The 16297-nt window shown below is 33.9% G+C and overlaps 1 protein-coding gene across 2 annotated transcripts in view; it reads left to right on the top strand.

Moving 5' to 3' along the window:
• VPS13C (vacuolar protein sorting 13 homolog C) overlaps positions 1 to 16297 on the top strand; it is a 182085-nt gene that overhangs the window by 69207 nt on the left and 96581 nt on the right. Inside the window, exons 21-29 of one of the 2 annotated variants that reach the window (XM_068552869.1) lie at positions 806 to 929; positions 2297 to 2414; positions 5076 to 5205; positions 6020 to 6098; positions 6764 to 6903; positions 10124 to 10277; positions 11929 to 12008; positions 13601 to 13660; positions 15951 to 16113. In XM_068552869.1, coding sequence (XP_068408970.1) covers positions 806 to 929; positions 2297 to 2414; positions 5076 to 5205; positions 6020 to 6098; positions 6764 to 6903; positions 10124 to 10277; positions 11929 to 12008; positions 13601 to 13660; positions 15951 to 16113 — 1048 coding nt within the window. Of the gene's footprint in view, positions 1 to 805; positions 930 to 2296; positions 2415 to 5075; positions 5206 to 6019; positions 6108 to 6763; positions 6904 to 10123; positions 10278 to 11928; positions 12009 to 13600; positions 13661 to 15950; positions 16114 to 16297 lie in introns of both variants that reach the window. The other variant, XM_068552859.1, reaches the window with a different exon arrangement.

The following is a 16297-nucleotide window of genomic DNA, read 5'->3' as shown; positions in this document are numbered from 1 at the left end:
TTACAGCTATTAAAAAAAAAAAACCTAACATTTTCTGAAATGGTAGATGATTTGACATTGAGGACTGGGTTACTGCTGTCTTTTCCAAATTAGAGAGAAGCACTCCTAGTTAGTTTTCAAGCACTCCTAGGTTTCCAGAATCTAATTACATAGTTTTCTTTGTTAATTTATATGTCTTGAGAATAGAAAATTATACAGATATGAATATATGTTTGTTAAATCACTGACATCAACTAAGTAGAGTACGAGAACTCTAAGGGTTTGGGTTTTGAACCTCCTAGAAATCCAATCTTCTGAGATAAAGTGAAGATTTCAAGAAATGTAGTCCTGAATTGATCCTTGTTTCCTCTAGGAAGAGGGAAAAGCAAGTTGAGATTGGAGCTGAATTCTAATGGCCTAATTATTCTAGTTATATAGTGGGGAGAGGAAGGAATAAAACCTTCTGTTTCATGGTGAAGAGTTTAGGATAGCTGGTAGGGAAGCTTGAGCCACAAGTGGTGACAACTCCTGAGAGCCAGGAAGAGTCGCATGTCTAGACGGGTTATTTGAGGTAGACAGCTGTGTAACTCATCTTGTCATTAATTTAAATGTGCTGAGCACCTGTTACCCAAACGTAATAGAGATGTATGCCGAAATGGTATATTCCTAATAAAATATTTGCTAATAATTATTAGAAAATTAAGCAAAATAGGAATTCATTAAGGGCAATGTTTTAATTTTATTTAGGCTTTAAGAAAACACAACTAAAGTATGTTGATATAAAGATTTTTCTGTTAAAAAAATTGAAGGTTTTTCTCCATTTCAGCTTAACAGTAAAGATCAAGGTTTGCAGAAGACTAGTAATTCATCTCTGGAAGAAATAATGGATAAGGCATATGACAAGTTTGATGTGGAAATAAAAAGTGTGCAACTACTCTTTGCAAGAGCAGGTAAACTGTTGCTCAGTTTTCAGGATCTTGAAATTATGTTGAGTAGCGTTTGTAAACAGATATGCATGTTTACGTGTATATCAACCCTGATAACATTTTGAACACATACACTGTTGGTCACTTAAGAGAACCAAATAGGAGCCCATCAGTGAAAATCTTTGTCACAATTACAAACAGAGATGTGGCTGTTCATCTTAGGGTACTTAGTACCATTTGAATCTAAGTCCAGTCGTTGCCTGTTTTTTTTTAAAGCGACATAAAACTGCCCAGAATACGGAATAGAAGTTGCAGTTGGCTCATGTTCCTCTGTCCCAGTGTGTTTGGGATGTCTCAATGTTGTTTCCCCTTGCTGCCTTTATTTTTAAATATTTTACTATTAGCCTAGTCTTTATTTGAGTAGTAGTATGTTTTTTACTTTTAGATACCTGAGAAGTATGGATATAGTCTTTAAACCCTAAAAGTAGTGAATTTAATTATTTTCCAAAAGCTTTGGTGGTTTCTACTGCTTAAATGAAGATTGTTGGTTGTCTGTATTTCTTTAGTTTCTAGAAGCAATAATAAGTATTTGCAAAATATCCTTGAGTATATCACTCTGTGGTAGGTCACTGGAGGAAAGGACATAGTTTCTGTGTGCAGAGTGTATACTATAGTGGGAGTGATGAGATTTATTAAAATGTAAATATATAATGCTCTACTTAGTTTTATAGATTGAGCCTATTAATTCCTTGAAGAGAAGTACCTATACAGACCATTAAAGCTGCCTTATTCTTTTGTATGTACTTAATAATAATTGTTTGAATTATAAGCAATGAAAGATGTTCATTCATTGCCATCAGTTAAGATCTGTGTAGGGTTCTTTCAGTCATTGGAAGTCTGACTTTGGAACCTTCTTATATGGAAGAAAAGTGACTGTTACACTTTTTTGTCATAAAATCTTGCTTGATAAAACTCATTTTTGCCTTAGAATTATTGCACTTAGGACCCCCAGAAACCTCTTTTGTTCTTCTGTCTTTTTTTTCCTGTTTTTTCCTTTTTTCACTGCAATCTCCCAACCTTGATCTCTAATTCTGGAATCAAAGCAGTAAATTCTTAGGTTTTTTTCCCTGTTTGCTTTAAAATGTAAGATGTTATTAGAAAACATTCTTCAAATAAATGTTCAGAATTATTTTTATATCATAGTCTTTGACTTTTGTCAATCTGTGTTAAAAAATATAGGTCATCTAGCTTGTATGTTGAAAGAAGTAAAAGTATCATTGAATATATTTGTTCATTATTTTCTAATAGGTTACTTTTCCATAGAACATCTGATAATCTAAAACTAATTAATAAATAAAAACTAGTCATTTAATTTAAAAAATTTTTTTAAGATGAAAACTGGAAAAAGTGTCGATTTCAGCATCCATCAACTATGCATATATTGCAACCCATGGATATTCATATTGAGTTGGCCAAGGCAATGGTGGAAAAAGACATTAGAATGGCTAGGTAATGTATGAGTTTCCTTTGTATTATAAAATCAACAAGGTGAAATATATCTGCATCAGTTACTGAATTTTAAGAAAGAAAAGCTAGATTTCTGAAGGACAGAAAAAAATAATGATTATCTTACAGCAGAAATACATTTTTAAGGAAATGTTTATTTGAATTATATATCACCTCTCTTATTTCAGAAGTATTTGGGCTTTTACATTTTGTGAAAGTTGGTTATCCCTGTTTTTGAATGGATCGAATTCAAGGTTCAATATTGAAATATAAAATCTTCAAAAATTATAGGCTCTTTTGATTATGAAACCATATAAAATCTTGAGAATAATCTAAGGGAATGGAAGGTAGAAACTGAATTTTGAATTTAAGTAGATAATTATGAAATTATCTGCTGCCTTCTTAAAAACAGCCTTGTTGAAGTATTATTGACATTTAATAAGCTACGTTTGTTTAAAGTATGCATTTTGATAAGTTTTGACATAAGTATCTATGAAACCATCACCACAGTCAAGATAATGAACACATCCATCATCCTCAAAAGTCCTTGTGTCCCATTGTATTCTCTCCCTCACATCCCTACCTGCTAACTCCTCTCCCCTCAATCCCCAGGCAACATTGATCTTCTTCCTGACACTAAAGGTTTGTTAGAGTTTTCTAGAATTTTATATAAATAAAATCATAGAATTGTAATTCTTTTTTTTTTTACTTCTTTCATTCAGTATAATTGATTTGAGATTCATTCATGTGTGTGTATCTTTAGTTCATTGATACTCTTTATCAGTTGGAGGTTAAACCAACCGTGCATTACTAGATAAACCTCTTTTAGTAGTAATGTATTATTCTTTTAAAATGTTGGATTTGGCTTGCTAAAATTTTGTTATGAAGTTTTAAAACCTTACATTTCTGTTTATGAGGGATATTGATCTGTGCTTTTATTTTCTTGTTTTGGCATCAATGTATCAGGCTTCATAGAGGGAAGTTGTATAGAACTGGTATTTTTTCCTCCTTACATGTTTGGTAGAATTTGCCCATGAAGCCACCTGGGCCTGGCGTTTTCTTTTTTGGGGGAGGGTTTTTAACTACAAATTAAGTTTCTTTAACTTAAATTCAATTTCTTTAATAGATATAGGGCTGTTCAGAGTATCTTTTTTTGAGTGATCTTTGGTAATTTGCATTGCAATGAAAAAGTTTGTCTTTCATGTCTTAGTTGTTGAGTTTATTGTTTTAAAATTGTTCATAATATTTCCATCTTTAATACCTGGAGAATTTGTAGTGTTGCTATTTCTCTCACTCTTGATGTTAGTAACTTGTGCCTTTTCTCTTTTTTTTCTGATCAGTCTGGTTAGAGGTTTATCAATTTTGTTGATCTTCTGAAAGAATCAGCTTTTGGTTTCAAATGTTTTCTCTATTGTATTTGTTTTTTATTTTGTTGATTTCCACTCTCACATACAGTATTGCTTTTTTGTTTTGCTTACTTTGGGTTTCATTTGTTTTATTCTCCTAGTTTCTTAAGATGGAAGCTGAGACCATTCAATTGAGACCTTTCTTCTTTTCTAATACAGGCATTTAGTGCTTTAAATTTCCCTTGAAATGCTGCTTAACTGTACCCTACACATTTTGAAACTCTTCAGTCAGTAGACTGGGTATTTGTACGACTTTAGTCATTTGTTTCCCATCTTTCAACTTTCCTTTGTTGACTGATGTCCAGTGTCTTTGAAACAGTTGTTTCACATATTTTGTCCATTTTTTTAGTTATTTTAGTTGGGAGGGTTTATCTAGTCTGTCTATTTGGGATGATATTAGTTTTATGCAATGTTTCAGAAATAATTAATAAAGAAGCGTCTCACATTTTTACAGTGCTTTTCAATTTACAGAGTACTTTCACAGAAAGTTCAATCCTTTGAGGTAGGAACAGCTAACTGGCCTCTTTTGAACATTAGTGGTTGCATTATACAGAAAAATCATTCTTCATTTAGTAGTTAGGCATCTGTCAACTTGAGCTGTTCACAGCTTAGTTAGGAAGTCAAAGATAAACAACCTGAAAGAGCTTTATGAGCAGCAGATAGCTGCCACAAAGTTATTAGGACAAGCAAACCCAGGCAGTTAGGTGTAATAGGGAAGCAGAAGAGAAGCACGTGCTGAAAAGTAAGCACCTGATGAAAGCACAACAGTGATTCAGCAGTGAGTAAAACAGATACCCTTCTCATGGAGCTTATATTTTAACCAGAGGAGACATAAAGTAAACAAGTATACGTATGCTATGTCAGGTGCTGACAAATGCTATGAAAGGAAATAATGGGAGGTGAGGGGATAGAGAATGATGCGGTAGATACTCTTTGATGTTTAGAATGAGAAATCTTTGATACCAGGAAATGTTATGTATAGTGTTTTAGGTTTTAAAACATAGATAATTTGTATTTGAAAATATCTTCCTAAAAATTAGTTAACTTAAGGTTTGGCTGCTTAAGAAGGATACAAAACTTGGCTTACATGGAGCTTCCCATTCCCTGACAACGTTGAGGCATTAATGTAATTAGATTAAAACATATCCAAAGTAACTTTGACCCCAGAATGTAGTCTCTTCTCCATTCCCTTCCCCACCTCCATAATATAGAGAAGCTGGACCTTGAAACCTTATAGTTGAATTAATTATGTTTTTAGATTTAAAGTATCTGGAGGGCTTCCTCTGATGCATGTGAGAATTTCTGATCAGAAGATGAAAGACATGCTCCGTTTGATTAACAGTATACCCTTGCCACAGAAATCATCTGCACAGTCTCCAGAGAGACAGGTAAATGGAGATAATAAAAATGCTAAATATCTTCATATTTGTATATATGGTGAGTTTTTTTCGTCTTTTTGTGAGCTGTTTTGTTTTTCAGTATTGTTTAGGGCCAGTTTCATTTGTTTGATACATTTTTGAGGTTTAATGTGGTTGATTCTGTACAGAACTGCATATGGCATTGAATAAATAAAGACTGTAGCCTATTTTCGTTTTGGAGTGGTGGTAGAAAGTCTGTTATAGGGAATAACGGAAAGAAAGATACATAAATGAAAGGAAAAATGTTTTTCAAATTTAGGAAATGTGTTTTAAATAAAGCTAAATATAGAAATCTTCTTTAAAATGTTGCAAAATATAATGATCATTATAAAATTTTCTTATATGTTAGACTTAAAAGTTCTAGGTCACTTTACTTGGAATTGATCTTTACAACATAAATGTCGGACTTCCATTTACTTTGAAATGAAATTTGAGAGAGCCAACTAATGTTGATACCATTTTCCAGGAACCTGTCAAAAAGATGTATAATTAATATTGTAATAGACAGCAACTGAATGCCACACAATGATAGGTAGGCTTACCTACTAGAGTTGAACATGGTTCTGCCCTTGTAAATGCAGGTGGTGGTCTTAATAATAAGTAAACTCCAGCCAGCCATTAGTTAGGTGATTGCATAATGTTCTTTGTTGGAAGATTTGTGTGCCGTGTATGTGTCTTTCCATCTCTCTCTATCCTCTATTACTTTTTCAGTATTTCTCTCATTTATGTACATTTAATCCTGCTAAATTAGTATGTTTAGAAAACTTTTTGTGTTATTTTCTAGGTATCCTCAATTCCTATTACACCAGCTAGGACAAAAGGCCTACTTGGTACGCCACTGTTGCTAGATGGAGTGGAATCAGGTGAGGAAGGTAAAATGTTCTTTATTAAACCAAACCTAGAGATAAACTTTTCAGAAAATAAAGGAATTGTGAAAGTGTTATAGTAATTTACTGGCTTTATTTCCAGTTGTGCTACTAACCAACAGTGAGACACCGAGTCATTTATTTTTATTTAAGGCCAAGTTTCTTTGTTTGAATAAAAGTATTTTTGTGATTGACAGTGTTTAAGATTCTAAATAAGCTGCTTTTTTTTGCCCTGATCGCTACTTGATTCTTTTCTCTATCTCTGGTATAACTGATCTTTTTTGATTTTGAAGTAGAATGTAAACTTTATGAGGACAAGGATAATGTCTGTCCTGGTCACCCTGGTGTCCTTAGCGGCTGGTACAGATGGATATGTGATAGATGATACCCAGTAAATATTTTATTGAAAATTGAATGAATAAACTAAAGTGAAAAACAATCAGAATTGTTGAAGAAGAAAATAGAAGGGCAGTTTGATTTTATATATGCTTATCCCATGCCAGGTTGAGTCACTCTGTGGGACTTAGAAAGAAGCTATATTCTGATTCTGAATATGAAGGTTATGTCTAATAAATGAATTTTACTTTTGAGAGATTTCAGTTTGAGTGTTTTATGCAGTTTTCGATGGACGTTCTCTCAAGTCAATTGTCTTCTTCCTTTAGAGTCTGATGATGAGTATTTTGATGCTGAGGATGGAGACACACAGACTGGTAAAAGTATGAAAGGGTCAGACATAAAAACGGTTGCTGAGGCCCCAAATGAGGAGCTCATCAATCTTCTACTGAAGTTTGAAGTTAAAGAGGTATGTATATTTGTTTTGTCCATAAACAAATATATTCTTGTTACTGCTGTCCTTATAAACTGTCTCATGCTAGACCCAAACGTTAAGTATATTTAAAATGTGGTACTCTATCTTCCCTACTGCCACCCCCCACAGACACACATACTTCTAAGAAAATGAAATGTTATTTTGTAAAAACTGATATAAGTGTGATCTGTGGTATATATCTGATCTATTCTGGACAAGCTCGAGACTCTTAATTAGGATTTTCTTTTCTGTAGAAAATTTCTGTGACATGTTTACTTTAATATTTTTCAACTTTTAAGCCAAATAATATAGTTTATTGTCACGTTTATAATTTAGAAAAATGTAAGCAACCTAAATTTGCAACATGGCTTTTACAGCCATTAAAAGTCCGGTAGTAATAAAAGAAAAGATCGACATGGAGAGATGGTCACCGCATATCTTTATTTGGGGAAAAAAAAAAAGCGATTACAATTCCAAGGATATTATGATTCCATTTAGAAAATAAACACACACATACACACTTCTTTTTAATAAATGACAGTGTTCATCTCTATGTGGTGGGATTATAGTTTTTCATTTCTGCCTGTTTGCTTTTATACATATTAAAAATTTTTTAAATGAATATGAATTGCTTTGGAATAAAACACAAAAGGTATAAAAAGGAGATATTTCTTATTGACTGCTTTATATCTAAGCATTATTGGTATTTTTTTAAAGAAAGATATGTTCTCCATGTTTAGACTTCTTTGACTTCTCTCTTTCTCTCATACTCTCATCTAACATAGCAGAAAACCCCTTGACTTTACCTTCAAAATGTATTCAAATGATTGCTCTTTCCTTCCACAGCTATTGCACTGTCCACATCACCATCATCTCTTGCTTGGACTATTGCAATAGCCCCCCGTCTCTCTGCTTCCATCATGTACTCTGTTCTTCACACGGTAGCTAGAGTGATACTATATTTAATCTTATTTTTAAAAAATATTTACTTATTTTTTTGACTGCGTTGGGTCTTAGTTGTGGTACGCGGGATCTTTTGTTGTGGCACGCAGGCTTCTCTCTAGTTGTGGCGTGCAGGTTTTCTCTTTCTAGTTGAGGCATGTGGGCTTAGTTGCCCCATGCCATGTGGAATTTCAGTTCCCCGACCAGGGATCGAACTGTGTGCTTTGCATTGGAAGGCAGACTCTTCACCACTGGACCACCACGGAAGTCCCTAGAGTGATTCTTTCAAAGGGAAAGTCAGATCATGCCATTGCTTTGCTCATAACCCTACACGGGCTTCCCATCTCACTCACAGTACAGAGCTAAATTCTTCCCATGGCCTACAAAGCCTTACATGGTCTACAAGTCACACCATGTGACTTCTTTGGCTTCATCTGCTGTCCTCTTCTTCCTTGCTCATTTTGCTCCAGCCATATTTCATTTATTCCTTCCATAAATGTTTATCAAGTGTCATCATGTACCAGGCATTGTTTTAGATACTAGAACTACAGCAGTAAGCAGAGTTCTTCCTCATGGAGCTTACACTTGCCTTTTGTTCTTTCTTGTATATACCAAAGCATATTCTTTGTGCTTGCTGTTTCCTTTGCCTGGAAAACTCTTTTCTTGCATGACTTGCTTCTTTACTTCCTTTAGAAATGGCATCTTATTGGAAAGGCCTGACCACGCAACACAAAATAGCAACCTTTGCTTTTCCCCATCCTCCCTAGAATGTAAGCTTCTTGAAGACAAGAACTTTGTCTGTCCTGGTCATTTTGATGTTCTTAGTGGCTGGTACACCCTCATACATGGAAGATGATGCTCAATAAATATTTTATTGAGTATTGAATGAATGAACTAAAGTGATAAACAATCAAAATCATCTAAGAAAAAATAGTAGTGCTGTTTGAAATATTTTTCCCAATTTGACCTTTTTTTGCCATTCCGAAGTTTTAAATATTTCTGTGGTGAAATCTATCTAATTTTTTCTTCATATTCTAGTTTTAGTGTGTGTTTAGAAAATTATCCTCCATTACAAAAACATTTACCCATGATTTTATTTATTGTTTTATGATTTTAATGCTTTCATTTAAATCACTGATTTATTTGAAATTTATTTTTGTATATCAATTCAGTACTGAATATCTTACTGTACTGTTTTATTGTTTCTGTTTTTCAGTTGACACTCCTGATTTTTCTTAGGTATATGATTATATCACTGCTAATAATATTAGTTTTTGCTTTTTTTTCAGCATTTATATTTTTCCAGTTACTGTGGCTGGCTTATAGGTGTTCCCAAAATGTGATAGTTCAAAACAACTATTTTATCTTGCTGACAGTTTTGTGGGTTAGGAATTCTGGAAGGGCCCAGCTTAGTAATTTTTGCATGTAGTCCTTCACATGCTTTCAGTCACATTTGACTAGAGTAGCAGTGACCTGAACTCTCAGAGGGCCTCATGGCTCACTCATGAGGCTGGCAGTTGATACTGGCTGTTGGCTGAGACCTCGGCTGGGACTGTTGACCACAGTACCAACTCACGGCCTCCTGACCATGGCAGCTTCAGGGTAGTTGAACTTTTTACATGGCAACTAGCTTCCCCCAGAATGAGAAGTCCCAGGTGGAAGCTTCATGGCCTTTTTTGACTTTGGAAATCCTTATAGTATCACTTCCTCTGTACTCTATTGATTGAAGCAGTCACAACCCTGCCCAAATTCTGCGGGGGTGGGGCAAAGACCGCCATCTCTTGATGGAGATCAAAGAACTTGCATGTTTTAAAAATGGCAACATATATGTTTTATTTTTCATTGGCTAAATATACTGGCTATCATTTCTACAATAAATTTGAATAGTAGTGTAATAGTAAATGTCGTTGTCCTACTTTTTGACATTAATGGAGATGATTCTTATATCACCAGACATGACTTTTAGTTTTGAGATAAAGGTTTTAAAAAATCATATTCAGGAAGAATTCATACATGCCTATTTTTACTAAATTAAAAAAGTAAATCAATAAGGATATAAAATTTCATCATGATTTTTAGATAGATGTAGTTATATTCTCAATAATAGAATTTAGGATAGCTTCCAATCATGGTAAATAACTTGATGGTAATAGAAGAGTATGAGCAAAATTTCTACTATGGTCATGATTATATATATGAAGAAGGATTTTGTATTTTTAAGTATGATTCAAAGCACTTATCTGCCTTTCATTGGCTGTCCTGATTGTTTTAGGTGATTTTGGAATTTACCAAACAACAGAAGGAAGAGGATACAATTCTAGTGTTTAATGTTACTCAGTTAGGAACAGAGGCTACAATGAGAACATTTGATTTAACTGCGGTAACTTACTTAAAGAAAATCAGCTTGGATTACCATGAAATTCAAGGTAATAGCCATAAAATTAGAAATAATAGACAGTAACAGATTTAGTATCACTTTCGAGTATCTGAAACACATTCATTTGTATAGTAATAATTATAATAAATAAAAGCTAGCAGTGTTCTAAGCATTTTATAAATAATAACTCATTTAATCCTTGTAACAATGCTATAAGATAGTCAATGCTATTATCTCCAATTTACACAAGAGGAAACAAAGTCATAAATTGGTTACATAATTTACCCAAGGTCACACTGCTAGTTAGTTAGTGGCTGAACCATGATTAAAACCCTAGAAATCTGGCCCTAGGGTCTGTATCCTTAACTACTATGATCTACTCAAGAGAGTCCATATAAATCCCCTTTATATAGGGAGTATTATTCCCATTTTACAAACAAAGGAAGGTTAAATAAAGAGAGATTAAGTGACTTACTCAAGATCATGCATCTTACGAATAGCAAAACCTAGAATTTATCTCTGGTCTTATAATATTGAAGTTCTTGTTCTTTTGATTCAATAGTGTTCATATATCAGAAGCAGCATCAGGTTATAAAAATGAAAATGGAGAGACATAAAATTCTTTCAGAAGCTTTTATGGTTTATGCATTTCAGTGTACATCTTGTATACTCATTGGATGAGGAATGAAGGAATGGGTGAATCTACAGTAATTAAGGTTACCTAATATTTGCCTAGTATTTTAGTCAAATATAAAGACCTATTTTTTTGTTATTTTTTAAATAGCTCTAACTAAAATTAACCTCAGCTTAGAAGAAAAATGTTTTATGTGTTAGTAAGCTCCTATAAGCACTGTGGAGAGATGGAGTTTACATTATTGTCTTAAGGGGAAAAATACAAATAATAAATACAAATAATAAATTTTCTAGGCTCTTTTTTCCTTTAGAGAAGGTTATTTCTCTAACCTATAACTCTCAGGAGTTATAAAACTGCAAATAATAAAAGATGGATAAAAGAGTGGATAAATCACTTCTCCCTCCATGGCTTCTGGAGGTAGTTCCTTGGGACATGTACATGAGGATATAGAGGATATCTGGTGGTACCTGTTGTTTTTAAATTTAAAGAAATTTAACAATTCTCCTCCCTTCAAAAAACTATTTCCTCTCCTGTGTAAGCCTTCTCTTAGTCTAAACAAAGGAAAATTATTTAAATTTCCTTAATATGAATGAAATTTTAGAGCTCAACAGAATACTGCATATTTTTCTAGTTCAACCTCATTGTTATGTAGTTGAGAAAACTGAAGTTAAATAGCTTTTGGTAAAGGTAGAGATGAATTAGAATTCATATTTCCTGATTCTTAGCACCCGTAGTCTTCTACTGCCTTACGAATGCACATATGGTCTTAAAAATATCTAGAGAAGTTTTGATTACTTTTGAACACAGATGTAAGATCAAAGAAAATAAATACAGTATGCATGTTTTTAAGTAAGTTGGATGTCAGAGGTAAGGTAAGGATTTGGATTGGCTTATTTCTTTACCAGTGATGACCTTAATATTTAATAACCATGAAAATATGTGCAGATAGTCTTTTAAAGGTTAATTAATAAAATTTTTTAAGAAGAAAAAGACATGTTGAAAATTCCAAATGTAAAAAAGAGCAATTTATTTGAAACACTTTTTTTTTTCTTTTCCTTTAATCTAGGGTCCAAAAAGAAGCCCCTTCACTTGATTAGCTCTTCTGACAAACCTGGATTAGATCTCTTAAAAGCAGAGTACATTAAGGTAAGGGTCATAGAATGTTTATATATTTATTGTATACTCTAAACTATCCTCTGGAAGGAAAAAGATGACAGTAGATTATTAAAGGCTCTTGTGTATCATAGGTTTGAATCATAGGGATATCTACTGTTTCTCTGTCCATTTGCACACCTCTTTCTCTTTCACTCAAGTAAGGACTAGGATTTTACAAAGTCACACTTCTTTTCCACAAAGATGGAAGCCTGGGATGAAGTAGGTCTTACTACTGTCTTCTGGGGCACATTCACCTACGTACATTCATTGTATGTGTAGGTGATATTTGGCTAAGTATCCTACATCAAAAGGGATAAAGTCAAATTGAATTTGGTTCAGAAGAGAATTGCCAGGATTCGGAAGGACTCAAAAATATGTTATATGAAGAATGTTGAAGAATGTTATATGAACTGATGGTATTCAGCTTCATTCAAGATTAGTTGATTTATTTAATTATTCAATAACTGTTGAACGTCTTTTGTGTCAGGTTGTGTTAGGATACAGAGATGAAAAACATTCTCTATTCTCAAGGAATTTATAGACCAGTAGGGAGATAGGTAAACAACAATTAAAATATAACGTGTTTTATGGATGCCAAGGGGGGAAGGTGGGGGGGGTGATGTGATGAATTGGGAGATTGCGATTGGCATGTATACACTGATGTGTATAAAATGGATAACTAATAAGAATCTGCTGTATAAAAAAATAAATAAAATAAAATTCAAAAAATATATAATGTGTTTGATTCTTTAATAAGAAAGAACACAAAGCATTATGGGAGCAGGGAGGCAGGGATATTGATCTAGCCAGAAGGCTTCTCACAGGAGGTAAAACTTTGAATTTACTGTGTATGTTCCCAAGGGACATAACTTGAACCAATTGGTTATTATGATAGGAGATAGATTTTAAAAAATATTGATTGATTGATTATTTATTTATTTTAATTTTTTTGGCTGCACCGGGTCTTAGTTGTGGCACGCAGGATCTTCATTTCGGCGTGTGGGATCTTTAGTTGCGGCATGCATGTGGGATCTAGTTCCCTGACCAGGCATTGAACCTGGGCCCCCTGCATTGGGAGCATGGAGTCTTACCCACTGGACCACCAGGGAAGTCCCAGGAGACAGGTTTTTGATTCAGTGTGAAGACCTCATTAAATCAAACTTCTCTAAAGTTTGGATTTCTAAGAAAATGAGGTTTCTTTCACTGGAGATATCCTAAAATAGACTTGCTGAAGACTTTCTAAAGGTATTTAAACATTAGGTGATAGATGGGCTAGACTACCTTTAAACCTTCTAACCCTCAGAGTTTATCATTCTGATCCCTAGCTGCAGTTTCCCAAAAGTGAATAATGCCATGCTCTCCTCTGTTTGAAGAGGAGAACAAGTTTTTACTCTTAATGATAAATAAATAGATTTGGATGTAACTTTAAAATAATGATAATAAAATTAAATATATAATGTATTTTAAAATAGTTATAACTGAATATAAATAAATTAAGTAAAGATTATAAGTAAATGATTCATTTACTTTGGTCTTAATTCCTTCTTTAGAACTTTTTTTTTCTTTCTTTTTTTTTTTTTTAGGCTGATAAGAATGGACCCAGTTTTCAAACTAGTTTTGAAAAAACTGAACAAACACTTAAGGTAAGAAATTCTGTTAAAAGAATAGATCCTGTTTGAAAATAACCTACTCTGGAAGTCTTCAGTATCCTTTGAGGAACCATTAAAAGTTATAAATTAGCCTCATAAATGTCTACCATGCTCTGTGTTTATGATTCAGGATAATAATACTGTTATTTAACTCATTTATCACATCCTAATTATTTCTAAAGGAGGGAATGCTGTAGATGAGGGAACTTTGATTTACAAAGAACCAACAGGATTCTGAACAAACCAAACTAGATACTGTCTTTTAACACAGGGCTCAGAAAGTATGTGAAATACAAGGAGAGATGTTGAGTACTTCTGGAGCTATACTAAGGTACTCAAGTAGAGGAAGAAGAGGCAAAATGTAATTTTAGAATACAGTAAAAAGAAAATGAGAGAAATGAGTTTCAGATTATACTTTTGAGAGATGGGAAAATCTGTTGAATATTGAATCTTCCTTTTAATAATTTTTATATCCACTTAGTATCTTGAAGCAATGAAAAGAAGTCCTTTTGTATAAAAAGTGATTTTTAAAAAAATTCAATTCGCTATTAGAAAGTCATATATTCTTTAAAGCAATTTGTGTTGCTGTTTTAGGTTTCTGGAGTTATTGTTTTTAAAAATACAATATTTTCTCCTATAAGCTATATATTCTTTTTTTTTTTTAATGATAGGACCATAATTGTGGTTTTAGAAGATTATTTAGTGACTGAGAACTCACTCTTAATTGCATTTTTTATATTTAAATCTCATGAATGTCACATTTGAAATTTTTTTTTAACATCTTTATTGGAGTATAATTGCTTTACAGTGTTGTGTTAGTTTCTGCTGTATAACAGAGGGAATCAGCTGTATGCATACATATATCCCCATATCCTCATACCTTATGGGGATTCCCTTGTATGTTATTTGTTGCTTTTCCCTTGCTGCTTTTAATATTTTTCTTTGTATTTAATTTTTGATAGTTTGATTAATATGTGTCTCAGCGTTTTTCTCTTTGGGTTTATCCTGTATGGTACTCAATGTGCTTCCTGGACTTGATTGGCTAATTCCTCTCCCATGTTAAGGAAGTTTAATGTTGTCCCGGAGGTCTCTGAGACTGTCCTCAGTTCTTTTCATTCTTTTTTCTTTATTCTGCTCCCTGGCAGTTATTTCCACCATTTTATCTTCCAGCTCACTTATCCGTTCTTCTGCCTCAGTTATTCTGTTATTGATTCCTTCTAGAGTATTTTTAACTTCAGTAATTGTGTTGTTCATCATTGTTTGCTCTTTAGTTCTTCTAGATCCTTGTTAAATGTTTCTTGTATTTTCTCCATTCTGTTTCCGAGATTTTGGATCATCTTTACTATCATTACTCTGAATTCTTTCTCAGGTAAGTTGCCTATTTCGTCTTCATTTATTTGGTCTTGTAGGTTTTTCCTTGCTCCTTCGTCTGTAACAGATTTTTTTGTCGTTTCATTTTTTTTTTTTTGATGGGTGGTGCTGTATTCCTGTCTTACTGGTTGTTTGGCCTGAGACGTCCAGCACTGGAGTTTGCAGGCAGTTGGGTAGAGCTGGGTCTCAGTGCTGAGATGAGGACCTCTGGGAGGCCTCACTCTGATTGATATTCCCTGGGGTCTGAGGTTCTCTGTTAGTCCAGTGGTTTGGACTCGGAGCTCCCACCACAGGAGCTCAGGCCTGACCTCCAGCATGGGAACCAAGATCCCGCAAGCTTTTTCTTTTTCCTTTGTGCTTAGTCTAGATGCACTTGCTCATAGGGGGCTGCGTGCAGAGGCCTCGCGCCCAGCCCTTCACACCAGAGTTCCTAGTGCGAACCGGCTTCTGCTGACACTGTAGCTTCAACGGCCATGTGCAGAGCCATGTGCAGAGCCTGAAATCATTTCTTAACACGGTGGTAATACATGGTGATTCTGGAGTTTCATGTTCTAACTTACATGTTTTATGTAATCATAATAGTAGTCATTGAAGATTCCAAAAAGTGCTATATATATTGAATATTGGAATGGCCATGACAGGCAGATTGTAGGCTCTATGGTAATTAGGCTTGGGAAATGGAGTAATTAGGTTACCTTGATACTCAAATGAACCCCCAAAATGTGTAAGTATTATTTACTCTCCATATATTCCCTGTTTAAGGCTGTGAGTTGTGAGTCTTCCTCTCTTCTCTCTTCCTTTTAAGTGGTGTACGGCAGTGATACAAGTCTAGTTAGGAGCCTTTTGCATGCATCATGCAGACTACTGGTATAATTGGCCTGGGAAACTAATTTTCTTTTTAAAATATTTCTAGGTGGCTTTTTCATCTTTAAACCTGTTGCTGCATACACAAGCTCTTCTCTCTTCTATTAATTACCTGACAACCATTATTCCATCAGATGTCCAAAACATGGGTGATACCAAGGAAGTGCAAGTTTCTACTGAAAAGCAACAAAAAAATTCAGCTCTGCAGAAAAGTATGAAAAACACTGTTTTGTTTCTTGTTAGTAAGGGTTTTAGAATTGTAGAGCTAAATGGGGAATCTTAGAGACCATCTAGTTAGTCATTTACATGCCATTTTGCCTACCTTTGTTCTTTCCTTCAAACTGAGTCATACGTGGGGGCCTGATATGTAAGGTAAATGTAATTAATACTGTTGTT

This window comes from Eschrichtius robustus, chromosome 1 (genome assembly GCF_028021215.1).
Source record: "Eschrichtius robustus isolate mEscRob2 chromosome 1, mEscRob2.pri, whole genome shotgun sequence".
In the NCBI taxonomy this organism is placed as follows: domain Eukaryota; kingdom Metazoa; phylum Chordata; class Mammalia; order Artiodactyla; family Eschrichtiidae; genus Eschrichtius; species Eschrichtius robustus.
This window is presented reverse-complemented; position numbering and strand designations above follow the sequence as displayed.